At 41.9% G+C, this 21,997-nt stretch overlaps 1 protein-coding gene across 1 annotated transcript in view; it reads left to right on the top strand.

The window, feature by feature from the left end:
• The window catches only part of LOC102810097 (ras GTPase-activating protein 1-like), an 89,296-nt gene that overhangs the window by 8,604 nt on the left and 58,695 nt on the right, over positions 1 to 21,997 (top strand). The window contains exons 2-6 of the mRNA XM_085506861.1: positions 3,018 to 3,167; positions 7,541 to 7,682; positions 7,833 to 7,903; positions 11,414 to 11,531; positions 13,060 to 13,091. Coding sequence (XP_085362987.1) covers positions 3,018 to 3,167; positions 7,541 to 7,682; positions 7,833 to 7,903; positions 11,414 to 11,531; positions 13,060 to 13,091 — 513 coding nt within the window. The remainder of the gene's footprint in view (positions 1 to 3,017; positions 3,168 to 7,540; positions 7,683 to 7,832; positions 7,904 to 11,413; positions 11,532 to 13,059; positions 13,092 to 21,997) is intronic.

Raw genomic sequence — 21,997 nt, 5'->3', positions numbered from 1 at the left:
CAATTTACCGTACTACTAGTAGGTCAATTTACCATACTAGGTCAATTTACCATACTAGATCAATTTACCATACTAGGTCAATTTACCATACTAGATCAATTTACCATACTAGGTCAATTTACCATACTAGGTCAATTTACCATACTACTAGTAGGTCAATTTACCATACTAGATCAATTTACCATACTAGGTCAATTTACCATACTAGATCAATTTACCATACTAGGTCAATTTACCATACTAGGTCAATTTACCATACTAGATCAATTTACCATACTAGGTCAATTTACCATACTAGATCAATTTACCATACTAGGTCAATTTACCATACTAGGTCAATTTACCATACTACTAGTAGGTCAATTTACCATACTAGATCAATTTACCATACTAGGTCAATTTACCATACTAGATCAATTTACCATACTAGGTCAATTTACCATACTAGATCAATTTACCATACTAGGTCAATTTACCATACTAGGTCAATTTACCATACTACTAGTAGGTCAATTTACCATACTAGATCAATTTACCATACTAGGTCAATTTACCATACTAGATCAATTTACCATACTAGATCAATTTACCATACTAGATCAATTTACCATACTAGGTCAATTTACCATACTAGGTCAATTTACCATACTAGGTCAATTTACCATACTACTAGTAGGTCAATTTACCATACTACTAGTAGGTCAATTTACCATACTAGGTCAATTTACCATACTAGGTCAATTTACCATACTAGATCAATTTACCATACTACTAGTAGGTCAATTTACCATACTAGGTCAATTTACCATACTACTAGTAGGTCAATTTACCATACTAGGTCAATTTACCATACTACTAGTAGGTCAATTTACCATACTAGGTCAATTTACCATACTAGGTCAATTTACCATACTACTAGTAGGTCAATTTACCATACTAGGTCAATTTACCATACTACTAGTAGGTCAATTTACCATACTAGGTCAATTTACCATACTAGGTCAATTTACCATACTAGATCAATTTACCATACTAGGTCAATTTACCATACTAGATCAATTTACCATACTAGGTCAATTTACCATACTAGATCAATTTACCATACTAGGTCAATTTACCATACTAAATCAATTTACCATACTAGGTCAATTTACCATACTAGGTCAATTTACCGTACTAGGTAAATTTACCATACTAGGTCAATTTACCATACTAGATCAATTTACCGTACTAGGTCAATTTACCATACTAGGTCAAAATCATTTATTTTCGATTGGAATTTATTTTCGTTGAAGAAATGATTCAGTGAAAATAAAAACCAGCGAATATATCTTTTTCCCTATATTTTACATTACAGTGAAAATTAATTCCAGCTAAAATAAAGTATTGTGACAGAACCCCACACCCTCCCCGTGGCTTTCGCTGCGTATGGAAGTTATTTTCATGAGTGATGCGATGTATCCTGTGGCCGTACTTTCGCGAGCGAAGCGAGTGAAAGTACAGCAGAATACACCGCATCTCGAGTATAAAAATTGAGTAAAAAATAAAAATAGTTCGGTAGCCAATAGAAATACCATGTTCATTTGCATATCGACCGTGAAAATACCGAAAACATTATTGCATGGGTGATATGCAAATTAGTTTTAGTAAAAATAAGTGACTGGCTAAAGGTACCATTACTGTTGTTCAAATTTCATTTCACTCGGCAAGTATATTCATTTACCCCAAGGGGAAAATATCGTACTTCTTAATATTGTATATTTCTGCTATGTTTCCAAAAACGGTACTCCCGAAGGGACTACTTTGTTCGCTCTCAGACCCCATTTGCATATGAGGTGTGGAAATATCGATTTTGATTTCATGGACGAATCAAAATAAACTGCAGTACATATGTAATAATCTACAGTATTTGGATTGAGAAGAAGTCACATAAATTGTGATGTTTACTTTGTATGCTCTTAGGGTCATCTTTGTTATAAAGGAACAATTTCATAATGCAGGGATTTTACCAAGCAACTTAACTTTGTATTAGTTCAGACACGGAAAGTCTGATCCAAGTTTTACATCTTCTTTTAGCATATTAAGGATTTTATGCATACAATCTCAGCTTACATATGTACATCTACTAGAGCAAATGAAATCTTAGTGATTGCTGAAGCACAAAAAATATTCTCATTGAATATGCCAAATTGTTATTTGAGTTGATAAGATTTTTGGGTTCAAATCCACCCAATTCATTGGTAATAAAAGAGACAGGCAATCTGTAGGAGCCCTAAAAAAGAAGTATGATGTTATAGAAATAAATATGTAGAACAAGTCATTGTTATTGTTGTAGTTTGTATGTTCGTGGACAAAATGAAGCAGGATGTCATAAAAAATTCATAAAAACCAAAAAAAAGCAAATAAATCTATTATGTCTTGTCTTTGTACCAAATATATATAACAAACCTGTAGGTCAAGAATGCCATTAACCAATCAGAATTCTGTGTGGTTATACCAAAAGTTTCTGAATTATTTGTCACATATTGTAAATTCATTATTGTTCGTTGCAGTATGATCCATTGATTTCATTCCACAACCTATTTTGTAAAGAGGTAAAAATAGTTTTAACAGATTTCATGATGACAGTAAACAAACAGATGAAATGTATTTTAACCCATTCGTTCAATAAATCTTTTCTATGGTGCTTTTGTCATGAAACAAACAAGTGATTGTGTTTTGACAAATATTGTTTTGTATGTACACAAGAAAAGAATTTAGCATATTTTATACACAGAAAGGAGTCTTGTCATATTTTAAATTACTTTAGCCCAGTACTTCTGTATCACTTTACTATCAAAAGTCAGGGCTATCAATTGTTTTATCTTTTCTCAAAATAGTAGTTATTATAGAAAGGATTGCTCAGTGGGTGGCATCTAGCTAGTTTGAGAATGAGGAGTTGATGGAAATTGATGACAATTTTCAGTTAAATGTGAATTGTGTTAATCTCACATTCTAGTGTGTGTGTTTATTTACAGATGGTACCATGGTAAACTGGACAGAGCCACCGCAGAAGAAAGATTGTCAGTTACATGTAGAATTGGTAGTTATCTTATCCGGCAAAGTGACCGCCATCATAGTTCATATGTCTTATCGTATTTAGGCAACACAGGAATACACCATTTCAAGTAAGTCAACTATTTGTGAGGTCAATCAAGGCATTACAACCATGTTTGTCATTTTAATTTAAGAAAGAAGCCTACTCATACATGTACATAAATGCAATACCCAGAATTTATTTATTTTGCAATGAATTGTACTCCCGGGCAATATAAGTATATTGAATTTAAAAAATTGAGGTCACCAGCCTAATTCTTAGGAAAATGATGATTGTATTTTAGTGGATAGTGTCCATTTTGGCAGTATTATAGTGGATAGTGTCCATTTTGGCAGTATTATAGTGGATAGTGTCCATTTTGGCAGTATTATAGTGCTTTTACCATAAGTTTTTATGGCACAAATATTATGCAATATCTCAAATTGGGACAGGCTGGTGACAGGCTGAACATATTGTGACTGATGGAGTAGTATTTGTTTTCTCAATTATTTCAAAAATCTGGGAATTAAATTAAGTCAATTTTTCCTGAACACTGTGTTCTATGGAATTGTACTTAAAATAGTGAATTTTTTAAAAATATCGGGAAAAGTTTCTCAAAATACATGACTGTAACACAAAAAGCAATGTTATTTGATAGTGCCATGGTAGTAGAATTCTGTCTTGCATCATTGATGGGTGCATATTAGTCGTCAAATAAATAGTAACACTGCATTTACACTACTTCAAACCACCTCAATTTGTTGTGACTTGTAAAACTCAATTGGCTTCCTTACTCTAACTATCTGACCAATCATGCAACCTTATTAGCTCCCACCTGGACAAAATCCTGGAGGGGGCTTGTAGTTTCGCCTTCGTCAGTCCGTCCGGAGTGATTTTTTACCTTGCCCGTACCATCAAAGATGGAAGGGAAAGGTATATTAAGGGAAAAATTGTGTCCGGCGTCGTTGTCGTCGTCGTTAATAATTGTTATTGTGTGCATGATAACTTTACTAATTCTATTCCAAACTTCATCAAACTTGGTCACCTTGTTCATCAGTATAAAGTCTTCCCTGAGTTTGAACAACAGATGTCCTGTATGAACAGATCATGCAAAAATTGAGAAAAAATGATAAAATATTTTGACTGTTTCTACTTGACTGATCACTGGTGATACACATCAAAAGTCACTGATCTCAGTGGAAATATGCATTGTTGTATGTGTTCAATGAAGCAAATGATTTATCTTGTAATAATATCCTTGGTAATGTATCCCTTACTGGGTTTCAAAACCAACTCATGGAGAGATTGCACAGTCTGATACACATTTGCAAACCTACCAATAAATCTTTACAGAAAACAAGATGTCAGAAAATCAATATAAGCACTCCTATGAACTGGGTGCCAAACTTTGATCAAGATCTGAAGCTAATAGAAAATCTGTTTAGTTCAAAGTTATCAAATCAAAAACAATACATAAAAAATACATAAAAAGCAAAACATTTCATCCACATTTTAAAAAGAAAATTGTTCTAAAATATATGTATTCTGTATTTGACAAACAGTTCATTCGACAAATGAAAACTCACAGGAATATGTTTCAGCTATTAGAACAGAATGATAGAGTTTTTATAATACTAGTTTAAAAACGCACTTCAAAGATTGCAGTGTTTGAAGATGTTGATTCTCAGGAGGCAACAGTACTGTTGACTTCTCCCTCCACTGGACACCAACTAACTATTTAAGTTGATTTGCATACAAAGCAGAGCTTGCAACATGATAGCTATTCATAAAGGGTGTTTTTTTTTACTTTTCATATAATACAGTAGTCACACAATGAGGCAGTTCATATTTGTCTCAGTGAATCATTAATTTTTGACAGACACCTGTACAAAATACTTGGACTAAAGCCAGCTAAAATTTTCTGTTATCTTGCATGTTTTATGAATCTATTCACATCTAAATGCAGCACTTTTTTTTCAATGAGACATTTGTTTTTATACTAAAATATCTGAATTACTTTGAAGAAAGCTGGAAATTATGTCCCTTAAAATAATTAAACAAATAAGGCACCAATGTTTTTGTAAGATATTTACATCTTTTAAGGACATTCGGTAGACTGATTCCCCACTGTTGGTTCAACCCCAAAACTTGTTTGTATTCATAATTAATTATGACAATGCATATTTATATTGAAACAAACTATGATAAAGGGAATTATATTATATAACAAAGGGCAAGGTCACCAGAGTTCACCTATGTTTTGGAGATGGCTGGACCGAGTTTTTGGGAAACTAGGTACAAAGACATAGTGGTCAACCATACATGTGCAGGTCAATTTTTTTTCCGATTCGATAAATATGGCCGGCTGGCGGCCATTTTTTAATGCCAAAATTCAGTCAAATTCGGCCCTTGTTTGTCCATCGCCATTTCTCACAGATGGCTCGACCGATTTTGTTGAGGCTTGTTACAAAGACAAAGGGACCACCCATACAGATGCACGTTTCCTGATTTCAATGATACAAGGTACAAAGACACAGTGAGGAGATATACATATTCACATGGAAATATTTCCTGATCAAAAATGGATTTTTTGGGTGTGTCCATCATCATTTCTCTGAGATGCCTGGACCGATTTTGCTGAGACTTTGTACAAAGACAGAGTGGCCGCTGGTACAGATGTACATTAATTTTTATTTTAAGGAATCAATTAATGAGATCATTTGCATATTTAATTATTAATTTGAATTCTTGTTAATATCTTGTGAACTAATAGTCCAAATTAGACCAAACTTGGTAGAGACTTGATTTGTCAATATAAGATATATGCTATGCAATATTGAGTTTCAATTTTTTAGCTCCGCTGTCGACATTGTCGAGCGGAGCTTATCATATGAGTGATTGTCCGTCGTCGTCGTCCGTGTCAATGTTTTACTTTTTCTACTTCTTCTTGAAAACTACAAGCCTGAATGCTTTGATACTTGGTGTATATGTACCTTGGGTAGACCTCTCTTAGGTTTGTTCATTTCATGTTGATATCTTCAATTCTCTAATTTTGGTGAATATTTTTGTCATTTTTGGTAAAAAGTGATATTTTCGACTTCTTGTTAAAAACCGCAAGTCCAATTGATTTGATACTACATATATAGATACTACATGTAGACCTTTCTCAGATTTGTTCATTTTGTGATGATATCTTCAGTTCTCTAATTTTGGTGAATATTTTTGTCATTTTTGGTAAAAAGTGATATTTTCGACTTCTTGTTAAAAACCGCAAGTCCGATTGCTTTGATATTACATATATAGGTACTACATGTGGACCTCTCTCAGATTTGTTCATTTTGTGATGATATTTTCAATTCTCTAATTTTGGTAAATATTTTTGTAATTTTTGGTAAAAAGTGATATTTTCGACTTCTTAAAAAAACCAATAGTTCAAATGCTTTGATATTACATATATAGATACTACATGTAGACCTTTCTCAGATTTGTTCATTTTGTGATGATATCTTCAGTTCTCTAATTTTGGTGAATATTTTTGTCATTTTTGGTAAAAAGTGATATTTTCGACTTCTTGTTGAAAACTGTAAGTCCGATTGCTTTGATACTATTCATATTGTTCATTTTCTAATGATGTCTTCAGTTCTTTAATTGAAATGTGCATTGCTAACAGCGGAGCTATCTCATCCGATAGGCTGCTTGTTTAATTTGCATATGAATTTTGAATTTTTGTTGATACCTTGTGAACTAATAGTCTACATGACACCAAAGTTGGTATAGACTTACTTGATCTGTCAATATACGATAAGTGCTATGCAATATTGAGTTTCAACTTAATTAACAAGCTCATTTGCATATTTAATTATTTAGAATTTTTCTTAATATCTTGTGAACTAATTGTCCGAATGAGACCAAACTTGGTATAGACTTCCTTGATCTGTCAATATAAGATGTGTGCTATGCTATATTGTTCTTTCAACTTAATTAATGAGCTTAATTTGAATATTTAATTAATTTTGAATTTTTATTAATATCTTGTGAATTATTAATTCAAATAAGACCATACTTGGTATAGACTTACTTGATATGTCGATATAGGGTATGTGCCTTGTAATATTGATTTTCAACTTAATCTTCCTACCCGATTTTATACATATACATCCAAACTTTATAATTTATAGCCAACTATAATCACATCTGACAAGTGTGTGTGTGTGGGGGGGGGGGGGCTGTGTCATCTTCAGATGACTTGTTTTATTATCTGTGATCATAAAATCTACTTACTGTAAAATAATTTTGATGGAATTTATTTTTGCTGAAAGGATGATTCAGTGAAAAAATCCAGTGAATACATTTTTTTTCCATAGTTCACTCATCAAAAATAAGTGAAAAAAATTCAACACAAAACACGCTCTTTCAGTGAAAATTTATTGCAGCTAAAATAAAGTACATGTGTACTGTTCTTAGGATAACAGCAGTATGCGGTGACTATTACATAGGCACATGTAGTAGGCAGTTTGATAGTCTCTCAGGAATCGTCAGTTGGTACTCAAGTCTATCCACAATCTTGAAAGATGAAATGCTGCTTTATCCTTTGCCCCCACCTGAGGTAAGTTTTATTTCCTCAACTTATATATGTTCTTTGCTTTAATGTGACCACACCTACTGTAATACTTTGAGTTTAATATAATATATTTCTTGTTAAAGTACATTCAAAATGGTTCAATAAACTTGTTTTATCAAATTTTGTTGTTGTTAGCCTGTTGATGACAAACGAAGGATTGCTGCCATATTGCCATATACTGCTTCTCCAGATACAGATGAATTAAGGTAAGTCATTTGGTGCTATTACTTATATACAATGACCTCTAGGAGATCGGATCATTTTGTGATGATATTTTAAATTTTTCACAAATTTATTTTGTTACAGTACAGTTCTCGCGGAAGCTTTGGCTTCACTTCAGCTTCACCTTCGCTTCAGCATCGCATCATTATGGCATTGTTATGGCTTCAGCATCGCTTCAATGTCGCGACATTAAAAAGTTAGGCGGTTATCGCTTCGCTTCATTGTGGCCTCATTATGGCGACAATGTGGCATCAGCATCGCTTCATCAAACAAAGAAGTACTCTACTCATTTCCCCCAAACCTCTTGACCGCTTCCGTTTTTGACTGGTCAATTTCCGTTTTATTTTCGACCGTGCAACAATTCGGACTACTAAAAATTTTCTGGTTTTCATAGATCACGGTTACTAGTTTAGTAACCGTGCATAGATGTTGAACAACCGTCAAAAGTTCAAATACTTTTTGTTTTAACTATCTATAATTATATGCACGCAATCTGACCCTTTGACCTAGATTTGGCTGGGATTGAATATTTTATATTAGACAATATTCCGACGTGACGCACTGCTACAAAATGTATTCAACAGAAGTACGACATGGTTGTCTGGGTTTCTTTTCCTGATTGTGTTGAGTTTACGATTTGTATAATTATTGTTGTTTCCCCCCAAGCAGAAGACAAGCCGAAGGACCATGAAGCTAAATAGAATTCCCACGCATGGACGTGGACTGAGTGAAAGAAAATATTTCTAAGGCTAAAATAAAAATGACCTACTATTACACCTCTTTGTGTATTTGTCAATTTTGTATATATTTGGTATGACCGTATGATCGTAAATACCTAGAAAAATCTCGTCTTTCGTTAATAATTTCATTTGTTTGAAATGTCTACCGACCGTAATTTGTTTCTCCAAACGGTCCCGACGTCCGTCATTCAACACAATCAGCATTTATTTATCGCAATTCATGGGGATCATGTCCCGTAATTTGCGGGCTGTAAAACCAAATAATTAAACAAGTACTATTTATTGTATTTTTGTTTTACCTCGCGAAACTACAACAGAGCGTAGAGTTGTCGCGGTTAAATAGTCGCCTTGAAATCGATGGAACTTCAACTACTAGTATCCATTTCTCACCTTGAAATAAAAAAATCGAAGAGCATCGGGGGATATATTATTAACCAGTCTTACGAATCGCTAGCTTTATTTTATTCGAATTTATAAAATTCACGAGTTTTCGACATTTGTTGGCAACTTCCGCGCTAAAATGGTTGAAAATGTGGGTGTGGTTTTCTCGCAAAGTCCTGTTGATAATACGGACTAATATGGTTCTGTGACCCAGGTCGTGCTCCGATCAGGTGACTCTCAGCCAATCAATGATGTTGTAACAAAACATATTTAACGCAAATTGAAGGGTCGTCGTACCATCCAATCTCCATCGTCGATTCACAAAGTTTTTTTTTGTGCTGTGACAGGCTTCGCAATTATTCACTGGAAAACATCGGTATATTTTGACAAATGGATGGGATTTTACCTCAGTTCAAAAAAAAGAAAAAGAAAAAAAAACAGGGCTGAGATACAAATCAGTTTTGCAAGTTGGGAAATAAGGTAAACCACACTGGGGTCGATGATTTTCAGTATCGAAGGACTTCCGTGTGAATCATGATTTTCAAATTGTTCATCGGCTGGTGACCAAATATTTACGCCACACGAAATGGACACGTTTTTTTTTTCTGAAGCCCAATAAATTATTTCTGCATGTCAAGTGCTATTCGATTTTTTACAGGGCATGTGGCTCGTTTTCATTCGAAAATATGTTTGTGAGAATACTTTTAAAGTACGTATAGATCGAGCTCAGATCACTGATCGTGACTCAATTTTGAGAATTGGTTGTCAAATTTTACCAGACTGACGCCACCACAACCATCCAATCATATGTTGGAAATGTACGCACTTGTTTTGGAACTTTGTATCAAGATGACTGGCGACGACGCCGACGCACCAGGCGGCGTACGTGTGTGTTGCATGTTTTAGTAGTCCGGGCATGGGGTAGGACTCGGCTAAAACTAAACGAAACACAGAAAAATACCACCGAAATGAGGAATCTGAATCTGCTCTTCTAGCAGCAAATAAAATGAGCGAAAAAAGGTAAATTTTATAACAAGAACAGTTTCACTTCGTATACAGCAAATTGTGTTGTATCAGAACGACGATTGCATCGTGTGATTTGAATTTATCACGATTTTCCTTCCAGTCAATATGAAACTCGTCACCTTGCCGATTGTAATGTACTTCGCAAAGTTTTTGGTGCCCAATACTCGCAACACTAAAATAATTAAACAAGATATCTTTTTAAAATGTCATAAATACTCTTGATCATATTATTTTATTCGCCTTGAATTTCAAATCGATTACATATCGAACTTCTGTACATGTTTTTGTCTACTGCCCTTCTGCGTGCAAATAATGAGGTCATACTCATGTCACAATAAGTTGAAGCTGATGCCATGTTGATGCTATGAGACTGCGAAGCTGAGGCCACGATGATGCCACAAAATAGCGAGGCGAACACAGCTTCAATTTTCAATGACGCGAAGCTGATGCCACAATGATGCGATGCTGAGGCGACAATGAAGCCATGCGTAGGCGACAATGATGCCACAAAAGCCAAAGCTTCCGCGAGAACTGTACTGTATTTTTGGTGAAAATGCTATTTGAGTTCTTGATAGCTGCTGCAGTCCCAAAATGGGGACTTATTTTTTTGACCATTTGGCCATTATGTTTTAATGAATGCAGTTATAGTGCCATATCTTTGCCATGCTTTGACTGATTATTTACAAAATTTTTATATTCATTAAAGATCATGTCATAAATTTATAGATATATTTGTTTGACGATCTGATTCAAAATGGCCAAGTGGCGGCCATTTTCGTGCTAACAAAATCGAACCGGATCTTGGTCGTTTATGCATGGATTTTATTCAAACTTGGTACTTACATAAGATATTATGGGTCCCTGATGCACATTATGTTATTTTTCAAATCTGACATTTTTATGTTTGAACTATATTACTATAAACAAAATTATATATCTTAAGTTTGATAACTAACAGGGACTGTGCCATGCATGGCTTGTTGATAGTTATATTTATTTGATAGTTTGTATATATGTATATATACCTTTGGTGAACCTCTATTAGAATAAACATCAAGCAACACTTAACTTCTTGAAAATTAGTAAAGAAAAAACATGGATTTCTTCTTGCCAAATTGATATTGATAAACATTGAGTTGAAAGCACTGCATTTGTCCACTATATACCATATACTAACAATTACAGTAACCATACATGCATACATGTAAGAATGAGTTCTACTGATACATGTACAGCAGAACTATTCATCTGTATTATTTCCTTGTCAACATTACCGCCTCTGCCACCACACTCAATTGAATATTATATCACTACCTCTTACTCTTATGTTTCATTAACTATTTTCAGTTTTGTGAAAGGAGAAGTGTTCACTGTCCAGAATGAATTAGGGGATGGTTGGCTGTGGGTCACATCACATCGTACTAAGCAGAGTGGAATGGTGGTCAAGGACCTAATGGAAGAAATTGTAAGTTTTCTTTACGTCTGAATCTTTTTTTATGGGTTTTGAACTTTTGTCAACAATTTTGAAAACACGACTATGATTTCTGTTAAAAGGGAGCAGAGGTCTGGCTTTTGACACTCTGTACATAAGATTTGAGATCGCACAACACCTCGCCATGTGTCAACTTTTAAGTTGTCAGTTAACAAGGTTTTCCATAGTAGCATTTCTATGGGATTGACGTACTAGAATGAATGGGTTCAATTATCTGTGTTCACTCATGACATCATTGAACTGGCCCTCTAGAGGCGAAATTATGCCAGGCAAAGCAGGCGTCGTCTGCTTCACAGCCTGTTTTATACCCGATATTTAGGACATTTCGCAGCACATACAAGTTGTTTTTCTCGACAGAATTCATTCATAGATCTCAAATTTCATGTACAGAGTAACAAAAGACAAACCTCTGCTTCCCTTTAATTGTTGACATAAGATGTTAGTCTGAAAAATGTCAGGATTTATTCAGTATTCTCTTATTTCTAGTTAATTATACATGTATGCCAAGTAAACATGCTATTTTGTATTGGAACATGTACACTCAATATCATGTAACATTGACATAATTTTTATACAAACTATTATTGGTGCAAGCAGATGATTCCTTCAGAAAACCTAATACCCAAGTAGATATAGTTTCTCCTCTATAAATAAATGTAAGTTTCAAAAATTTGGACATCTTTGCGCGTTTGGATGCCTTATCACTTTAATTGGAATGGTATTTGAAGTGGACAATTGCAACATGAAAACAGGATGTTGTCTCCAACTGTCAACTATTGACATTGGGTGTTCAAATGTGGAATGACATAGTTTTATTTGTAGGTGTGTGAGTCATACATTATAAATCACATGCATGAAATATGAATATCAAATAACTGTCATTCACCTAATTTGTATAATGACTGTTTCTGAGTGTTGAGCAACCAATCAAATTACAGCTAACTTGTAGTCAACATGTCACATATTCTGAGTTGTTGGTACTATGATCTTGTTTACAATGATGTCATGGTAACAGCATATAACCATGGAAATGCTAAAATGCCCAATGCCCAAGGTGATAAAAGCATATTCTATACTAAATGGAAAAACCATCTTGAACTCAGATAACATCATACATGCAAATTTTGGCATCTTTCTATGTTTAAAACATAGTAATTGTTATGTTAATTTATCAAAAATTATATTACAACAATATAACCTATTGTCAATGACAATAATCATGTTATCAGCATAAGTCATTGGCCAAATTTGTTTGGTATGATGAAAAATACATTACATACATGTGGAAACCAATGTAACAACCACAGTAGGTATTTTGTGGACTTCCACAATTTGACATATAATTAACAAACATCCTGAAACTGGTACACAAGCTAGGTCATGTACATTTGGTTTCACATTTCACACCTTGTCCCACAATTAAACAAAATATAGAATAAATATTTAGTAAATATTAGGTATGTAATTATAATATAAAAAAACATTTTTTTTATTTTTTTAGGATTATAAAGTAGACCCCAATGAAGGCAAAGAGTAAGTGCAAACAAATTTATTTATATAAATGATTATTGAGCTGCTACCAGTCCCATAATTTATAGATTTTTTAATATAAAATTAATAAATACATAAAATTGTCATAATTATCACTCCAATTTGAAGGTCACTCGGTGTATGTTATAAATCACGTACTGGGAGAGTGAAAAAGCTATATAGTGCCCTCTGTGACAATTTTCAGCAAATATAGGTGCATTTTGTATTGTTAAGCTAAAATACTTGATATCAGAAGTTACTAGCTGCATCATCACAACTAAATAGGATACTCAGAAACACTGATAAAATTGTGGTTTTTGATATTTTTGTGATTTCTAGTACAAAATTCAGTTGTCATAGAAATCACTTACTTTATTAGCAATTCATATGCTCTGCATGCTATTCTTAAAGACATCACCATGAATAGCTGAAATGAATGGGGAAAAACGGCGTCAGTTATATTAAAATATTTGTTCAAACTATGACATAAATAGTCAGAAAGTTAACATAACAAATCAACCATTTTAGATGTTTCAAGGCCCAACAAAGTACAGCGAGAGGGAGTGATGGCATGAGCAAGCTGTTTAAAAGCATTTTATTCAAACACAAATAGGAAATTGGGTAAATAGAGTAATTAGGTTTTGTTCTGCTTGAAACATATTTATACAGTAGAACAATTGTATACAATTGTATACAATGTACAGTACTGTTCCAGGAAAAGTTATTATGTTATCATGCCATGCCAGTCTGGGCATGTACAACATTAAATACTTTTCATGTTCAATAATAAAAAACTATAAAAAAACATTTGGTTATATTAAATAAATACTGTCACCAATTTTTATATTTTTCATATAGCATTTTTGTACTGCACCTATCAATTCTAAGTATGCCTTGAGTGGGGATTATGGTGAGGGTATAGGCATTTATCTTTGAAATTGACTATAGCCATATGATGTGAATGTAGCTCACTTGTGACTGTTCAGATGGTAACATTATTTTGTTTATTTAAAAATATATTATGCTTCCTGGTATGTGTAAGTAGGGTAGGTATCTTTTTGATTGAGCAGGGAGGCCGATAGTGGATGCATGCTGATTGTGGATGGTAGCCTGGTAGTACAGGCAAGGACATGCTGATTGTGGAGGGGAGCCTGGTAGTAGGAACAGGGACATGCTAATTGTGGAGGGTAGCCTGGTAGTAGAGGCAGGGACATGCCGATTGTGGAGGGTAGCCTGGTAGTAGAGGCAGGGACATACTGATTGTGGATGGTAACCTGGTAGTAGAGGCAGGGACATTCTGATTGTGAAGGGTAGCCTGGTACTAGAGGCAGGGACATGCTGATTGTGGAGGGTAGCCTGGTAGTAAAGGCAGGGACATGCTGATTGTGGAGGGTCGCCTGGTGTGGGTGTCAGGGACATGCTGATTGTGGAAGGTAGCCTGGTAATGGGTGGCAGGGACATGGTGATGGTAGAGGGGAGCCTGGTATGGATGGCAGGGACATACTGATTGTGGAGGGTAGCCTGGTAGTAGAGGCAGGGACATGCTGATTGTGGAGGGTAGCCTGCTATGGGTGGCAGGGACATACTGACTGTGGAGGGTAGCCTGGTAGTAGAGGCAGGGACATGCTGATTGTGGAGGGTAGCCTGGTAGTAGGGGCAGGGACATGCTGATTGTGGAGGGCTGGTCTGGTGTGGGTGGCAGGGACATGCTGATTGTGGAGGGTAGCCTGGTAGTAGAGGCGGAACATGCTGATTGTGGAGGGTAGCCTGGTAGTAGGGGCAGGGACATGCTGATTGTGAAGGGGAGCCTGGTAGTAGGGGCTGGGACATGCTGATTGTGGAGGGTAGCCTGGCATGGGTGGCAGGGACATGCTGATTGTGGAGGGGTAACCTGGCATGGGTGGCAGGGACATGCTGACTGTTGAGGGTGGCCTGGTGTGGGTGGCAGGGACATGCTGATTGTGGAGGGTAACCTGGCATGGGTGGCAGGGACATGCTGATTGTGGAGGGTGGCCTTGTGTCGGTGGCAGGGACATGCTGATTGTGGAGGGTAACCTGGCATGGGTGGCAGGGACATGCTGATTGTGGAGGGTGGCCTGGTGTGGGTGGCAGGGACATGCTGATTGTGGAGGGTTGCCTGGCATGGGTGACAGGGACATGCTGATTGTGGAGGGTAGCCTGGCATGGGTGACAGGGACATGCTGATTGTGGAGGGTAGCCTGGCATGGGTGGCAGGGACATGCTGATTGTGGAGGGTAACCTGGCATGGGTGGCAGGGACATGCTGATTGTGGAGGGCTGGTCTGGTGTGGGTGGCAGGGACATTCAGATTGTGGAGGGTAGCCTAGTATGGGTGGCAGGGACATGCTGATTGTGGAGGATAGCCTGGTATGGGTGGCAGGGACATGCTGATTGTGGAGGATAGCCTGGTGTGGGTGGCAGGGACATGTTGACTGTGGAGGGTAGCCTGGTACTAGAGGTAGGGACATGCTAATTGTGGTAGGTAGCTTGGTATAGATGGGTGGCAGGGACATGCTGATTGTGGAGGGTATCCTGGTATGGGTGGCAGGGACATGCCGATTGTGGAGGGTATCCTGGTATGGGTGGCAGGGACATGCCGATTGAGGAGGGTAGCCTGGTAGTGAAGGCAGGGACATACTGATTGTGGAGGGTAGCCTGGTAGTAGAGGCAGGGACATGCTGATTGTGGAGGGTAGCCTGCTATGGGTGGCAGGGACATACTGACTGTGGAGGGTAGCCTGGTAGTAGAGGCAGGGACATACTGACTGTGGAGGGTAGCCTGGTAGTAGGGGCAGGGACATGCTGATTGTGGAGGGTAGCCTGGTAGTAGGGGCAGGGACATGCTGATTGTGGAGGGTAGCCTGGTAGTAGGGGCAGGGACATGCTGATTGTGGAGGGTAGCCTGGTAGTAGAGGCGGAACATGCTGATTGTGGAGGGTAGCCTGGCATGGGTGGCAGGGACATGCTGATTGTGGAGGGGTAACCTGGCATGGGTGGCAGGGACATGCTGATTGTGGAGGGTGGCCTGGTGTGGGTGGCTGGGACATGCTGATTGTGGAGGGTAACCTGGCATGGGTGGCAGGGACATGCTGATTGTGGAGGGTGGCCTCGTGTCGGTGGCAGGGACATGCTGATTGTGGAGGTTAACCTGGCATGGGTGGCAGGGACATGCTGATTGTGGAGGGTGGCCTGGTGTGGGTGGCAGGGACATGCTGATTGTGGAGGGTTGCCTGGCATGGGTGCAGGGACATGCTGATTGTGGAGGGTAGCCTGGCATGGGTGACAGGGACATGCTGATTGTGGAGGGTAGCCTGGCATGGGTGGCAGGGACATGCTGATTGTGGAGGGTAACCTGGCATGGGTGGCAGGGACATGCTGATTGTGGAGGGTGGCCTGGTGTGGGTGGCAGGGACATGCTGATTGTGGAGGGTAACCTGGCATGGGTGGCAAGGACATGCTGATTGTGGAGGGTGGCCTCGTGTCGGTGGCAGGGACATGCTGATTGTGGAGGGCTGGTCTGGTGTGGGTGGCAGGGACATTCAGATTGTGGAGGGTAACCTGGTGTGGGTGGCAGGGACATGCTGATTTTGGAGGATAGCCTGGTAGTAGGGGCAGGGACATACTGATTGTGGATGGTAGCCTGGTAGTAGAGGCATGGACATGCTGATTGTGGAGGGTAGCCTGGTAGTAGAGGCAGGAGCATGCTGATTGTGGGGGTAGCCTGGTAGTAGGGGCAGGGACATACTGATTGTGGATGGTAGCCTGGTAGTAGAGGCAGGGACATGCTGATTGTGGAATGTAACCTGGCATGGGTGGCAGGGACATGCTGATTGTGGAGGGTGGCCTGGTGTGGGTGGCAGGGACATTCTGATTGTGGAGGGTAACCTGGCATGGGTGGCAGGGACATGCTGATTGTGGAGGGTCGCCTGGTGTCGGTGGCAGGGACATGCTGATTGTGGAGGGTAACCTGGCATGGGTGGCAGGGACATGCTGATTGTGGAGGGCTGGCCTGGTGTGGGTGGCAGGGACATGCTGATTTTGGAGGATAGCCTGGTAGTAGAGGCAGGAGCATGCTGATTGTGGAGGGTAGTCTGGTAGTAGGGGCAGGGACATGCTGATTGTGGAGGGTAGCCTGGTAGTAGGGGCAGGGACATGCTGATTGTGGTGGGCTGGTCTGGTGTGGGTGGCAGGGACATACTGATTGTGGATGGTAGCCTGGTAGTAGAGGCATGGACATGCTGATTGTGGAGGGTAGCCTGGTAGTAGGGGCAGGGACATACTGATTGTGGATGGTAGCCTGGTAGTAGAGGCAGGGACATGCTGATTGTGGAGGGTAACCTGGCATGGGTGGCAGGGACATGCTGATTGTGGAGGATGGCCTGGTGTGGGTGGCAGGGACATTCTGATTGTAGAGGGTAACCTGGCATGGGTGGCAGGGACATGCTGATTGTGGAGGGTAGTCTGGTAGTAGGGGCAGGGACATGCTGATTGTGGAGGGTAGCCTGGTAGTAGAGGCATGGACATGCTGATTGTGGATGGTAGCCTGATAGTAGGGGCAGGGACATACTGATTGTGGATGGTAGCCTGATAGTAGGGGCAGGGACATACTGATTGTGGATGGTAGCCTGGTAGTAGAGGCATGGACATGCTGATTGTGGGGGTAGCCTGGTAGTAGAGGCAGGGTCATGCTGATTGTGGATGGTAGCCTGGTAGTAGAGGCATGGACATGCTGATTGTGGATGGTAGCCTGGTAGTAGGGGCAGGGACATACTGATTGTGGATGGTAGCCTGGTAGTAGGGGCATGGACATGCTGATTGTGGATGGTAGCCTGGTAGTAGAGGCATGGACATGCTGATTGTGGGGGTAGCCTGGTAGTAGAGGCAGGGTCATGCTGATTGTGGGGGTAGCCTGGTGTGGGTGGCAGGGACATGCGTGATTGTGGAGGGTAACCTGGCATGGATGGCAGGGACATGCTGATTGTGGAGGGTAGCCTGGCATGGATGGCAGGGACATGCTGATTGTGGAGGGTAACCTGGCTTGGATGGCAGGGACATGCTGATTGTGGAGAGCTGGTCTGGTCTGGGTGGCAGGGACATGCTGATTGTGGAGGGTAGCCCGGTAGTAGGGGCAGGGACATGCTGATTGTGGATGGTAGCCCGGTAGTAGGGGCAGGGACATACTGATTGTGGATGGTAGCCTGGTAGTAGGGGCAGGGACATGCTGATTGTGGTGGGCTGGTCTGGTGTGGGTGGCAGGGACATGCTGATTGTGGAGAGCTGGTCTGGTGTGGGTGGCAGGGACATGCTGATTGTGGAGAGCTGGTCTGGTGTGGGTGGCAGGGACATGCGTGATTGTGGAGGGTAACCTGGCATGGATGGCAGGGACATGCTGATTGTGGGGGGCTGGTCTGGTGTGGGTGGCAGGGACATGCTGATTGTGGAGGGTAACCTGGGGTACTAGAGGCAGGGACATGCTGATTGTGGGGGTAGCCTGGTAGTAGGGGCATGGACATACTGATTGTGGAGGGTAGCCTGGTAATGGGTGGCAGGGACATGCTGATTGTGGAGGGTAGCCTGGCATGGATGGCAGGGACATGCTGATTGTGGAGGATAGTCTGGTAGTAGAGGCAGGAGCATGCTGATTGTGGATGGTAGCCTGGTAGTAGAGGCAGGGTCATACTGATTGTGGAGGGTGGCCTGGTGTGGGTGGCAGGGACATTCTGATTGTGGAGGGTAACCTGGCATGGGTGGCAGGGACATGCTGATTGTGGAGGATAGCCTGGTAGTAGAGGCAGGAGCATGCTGATTGTGAAGGGTAGCCTGGTAGTAGGGGCAGGGACATACTGATCGTGGATGGTAGCCTGGTAGTAGAGGCATGGTCATGCTGATTGTGGATGGTAGCCTGGTAGTAGAGGCATGGACATGCTGATCGTGAGGGTAGCCTGGTAGTAGAGGCATGGTCATGCTGATTGTGGGGGTAGCCTGGTGTGGGTGGCAGGGACATGCTGATTGTGGAGGGTAGCCTGGCATGGATGGCAGGGACATGCTGATTGTGGAGGGCTGGCCTGGTGTGGGTGGCAGGGACATGCTGATTGTGGGGGTAGCCTGGTAGTAGAGGCATGGTCATGCTGATTGTGGATGGTAGCCTGGTACTAGGGGCAGGGACATACTGATTGTGGATGGTAGCCTGGTAGTAGAGGCATGGACATGCTGATCGTGGGGGTAGCCTGGTAGTAGAGGCATGGTCATGCTGATTGTGGGGGTAGCCTGGTGTGGGTGGCAGGGACATGCTGATTGTGGAGGGTAGCCTGGCATGGATGGCAGGGACATGCTGATTGTGGAGGGCTGGCCTGGTGTGGGTGGCAGGGACATGCTGATTTTGGAGGATAGCCTGGTAGTAGAGGCAGGAGCATGCTGATTGTGGAGGGTGGCCTGGTAGTAGGGGCAGGGACATACTGATTGTGGATGGTAGCCTGGTAGTAGGGGCAGGGACATGCCGATTGTGGAGGGTAGCCTGGTAGAAGGGGCAGGGACATACTGATTGTGGATGGTAGCCTGGTAGTAGGGGCAGGGACATACTGATTGTGGATGGTAGCCTGGTAGTAGGGGCAGGGACATGCTGATTGTGGGGGTAGCCTGGTAGTACAGGCAGGGACATGCTGATTGTGGAGGGTAGCCTGGTAGTAGAGGCTGGGACATACTGATTGTGGAGGGTAGCCTGGTAGTAGAGGCTGGGACATACTGATTGTGGAGGGTAATCTGGCATGGGTGGCAGGGACATGCTGATTGTGGAGGGTAACCTGGCATGGCTGGCAGGGACATGCTGATTGTGGATGGGTAGCCTGGTACTAGAGGCATGGACATGTTGATTGTGGAGGGTAGCCTGGTAATAGGGGCAGGGACATGCTGATTGTGGGGGGTAACCTGGTATGGGTGGCAGGGACATGCTGATTGTGGAGGGTAGCCTGGTATGGGTGGCAGGGACATGCTGATTGTTGAGGGTAGCCTAGTATGGGTGGCAGGGACATGCTGATTGTGGAGTGTAGCCTGATATGGTGGCAGGGACATTCTGATTGTGGAGGGTAACCTGGTATGGGTGGCAGAGACATACTGATTGTGGATGGTAGCCTGGTAGTAGAGGCAGGGACATACTGATTGTGGGGGTAGCCTGGTAGTATGGGCAGGGACATACTGATTGTGGAGGGTCGCCTGGTTGTAGGGGCAGGGACTTACTGATCTGATTGTGGGGGGGTAGCCTGGTAGTAGGGGCAGGGACATGCTGATTGTGAAGGGTAGCCTGGTAGTAGGGGCAGCGACATGCTGATTGTGGAGGGTAACCTGGCATGGGTGGCAGGGACATGCTGATTGTGGGGGGTAGCCTGGTAGTAGGGGCAGGGACATACTGATCTGATTGTGGGGGGGGGGTAGCCTGGTAGTAGGGGCAGGGACATGCTGATTGTGAAGGGTAGCCTGGTATGGGTGGCAGGGACATGCTGATTGTGGAGGGTAGCCTGGTATGGGTGGCAGGGACATGCTGATTGTTGAGGGTAGCCTAGTATGGGTGGCAGGGACATGCTGATTGTGGAGTGTAGCCTGATATGGGTGGCAGGGACATTCTGATTGTGGAGGGTAACCTGGTATGGGTGGCAGGGACATACTGATTGTGGATGGTAGCCTGGTAGTAGAGGCAGGGACATACTGATTGTGGGGGTAGCCTGGTAGTATGGGCAGGGACATACTGATTGTGGAGGGTCGCCTGGTTGTAGGGGCAGGGACTTACTGATCTGATTGTGGGGGGGGGGGTAGCCTGGTAGTAGGGGCAGGGACATGCTGATTGTGAAGGGTAGCCTGGTAGTAGGGGCAGCGACATGCTGATTGTGGAGGGTAACCTGGCATGGGTGGCAGGGACATGCTGATTGTGGGGGGTAGCCTGGTAGTAGGGGCAGGGACATACTGATCTGATTGTGGGGGGGGGTAGCCTGGTAGTAGGGGCAGGGACATGCTGATTGTGAAGGGTAGCCTGGTATGGGTGGCAGGGACATGCTGATTGTTGAGGGTAGCCTAGTATGGGTGGCAGGGACATGCTGATTGTGGAGTGTAGCCTGATATGGGTGGCAGGGACATTCTGATTGTGGAGGGTAACCTGGTATGGGTGGCAGGGACATACTGATTGTGGATGGTAGCCTGGTAGTAGAGGCAGGGACATACTGATTGTGGGGGTAGCCTGGTAGTATGGGCAGGGACATACTGATTGTGGAGGGTCACCTGGTTGTAGGGGCAGGGACTTACTGATCTGATTGTGGGGGGGGTAGCCTGGTAGTAGGGGCAGGGACATGCTGATTGTGAAGGGTAGCCTGGTAGTAGGGGCAGTGACATGCTGATTGTGGAGGGTAACCTGGCATGGGTGGCAGGGACATGCTGATTGTGGGGGGTAGCCTGGTAGTAGGGGCAGGGACATACTGATCTGATTGTGGGGGGGTAGCCTGGTAGTAGGGGCAGGGACATGCTGATTGTGAAGGGTAGCCTGGTATGGGTGGCAGGGACATGCTGATTGTGGAGGGTAGCCTGGTATGGGTGGCAGGGACATGCTGATTGTTGAGGGTAGCCTAGTATGGGTGGCAGGGACATGCTGATTGTGGAGTGTAGCCTGATATGGGTGGCAGGGACATTCTGATTGTGGAGGGTAACCTGGTATGGGTGGCAGGGACATACTGATTGTGGATGGTAGCCTGGTAGTAGAGGCAGGGACATACTGATTGTGGGGGTAGCCTGGTAGTATGGGCAGGGACATACTGATTGTGGAGGGTCGCCTGGTTGTAGGGGCAGGGACTTACTGATCTGATTGTGGAGGGGTAGCCTGGTAGTAGGGGCAGGGACATGGTGATTGTGA

The sequence above is a fragment of the Saccoglossus kowalevskii genome, chromosome 13 (assembly GCF_978046115.1).
Source record: "Saccoglossus kowalevskii chromosome 13, keSacKowa6.1, whole genome shotgun sequence".
Taxonomy (NCBI): domain Eukaryota; kingdom Metazoa; phylum Hemichordata; class Enteropneusta; family Harrimaniidae; genus Saccoglossus; species Saccoglossus kowalevskii.
The sequence above is the reverse complement of the archived record's forward strand: the minus strand, read 5'-3'. Positions and strand labels throughout refer to the sequence as shown.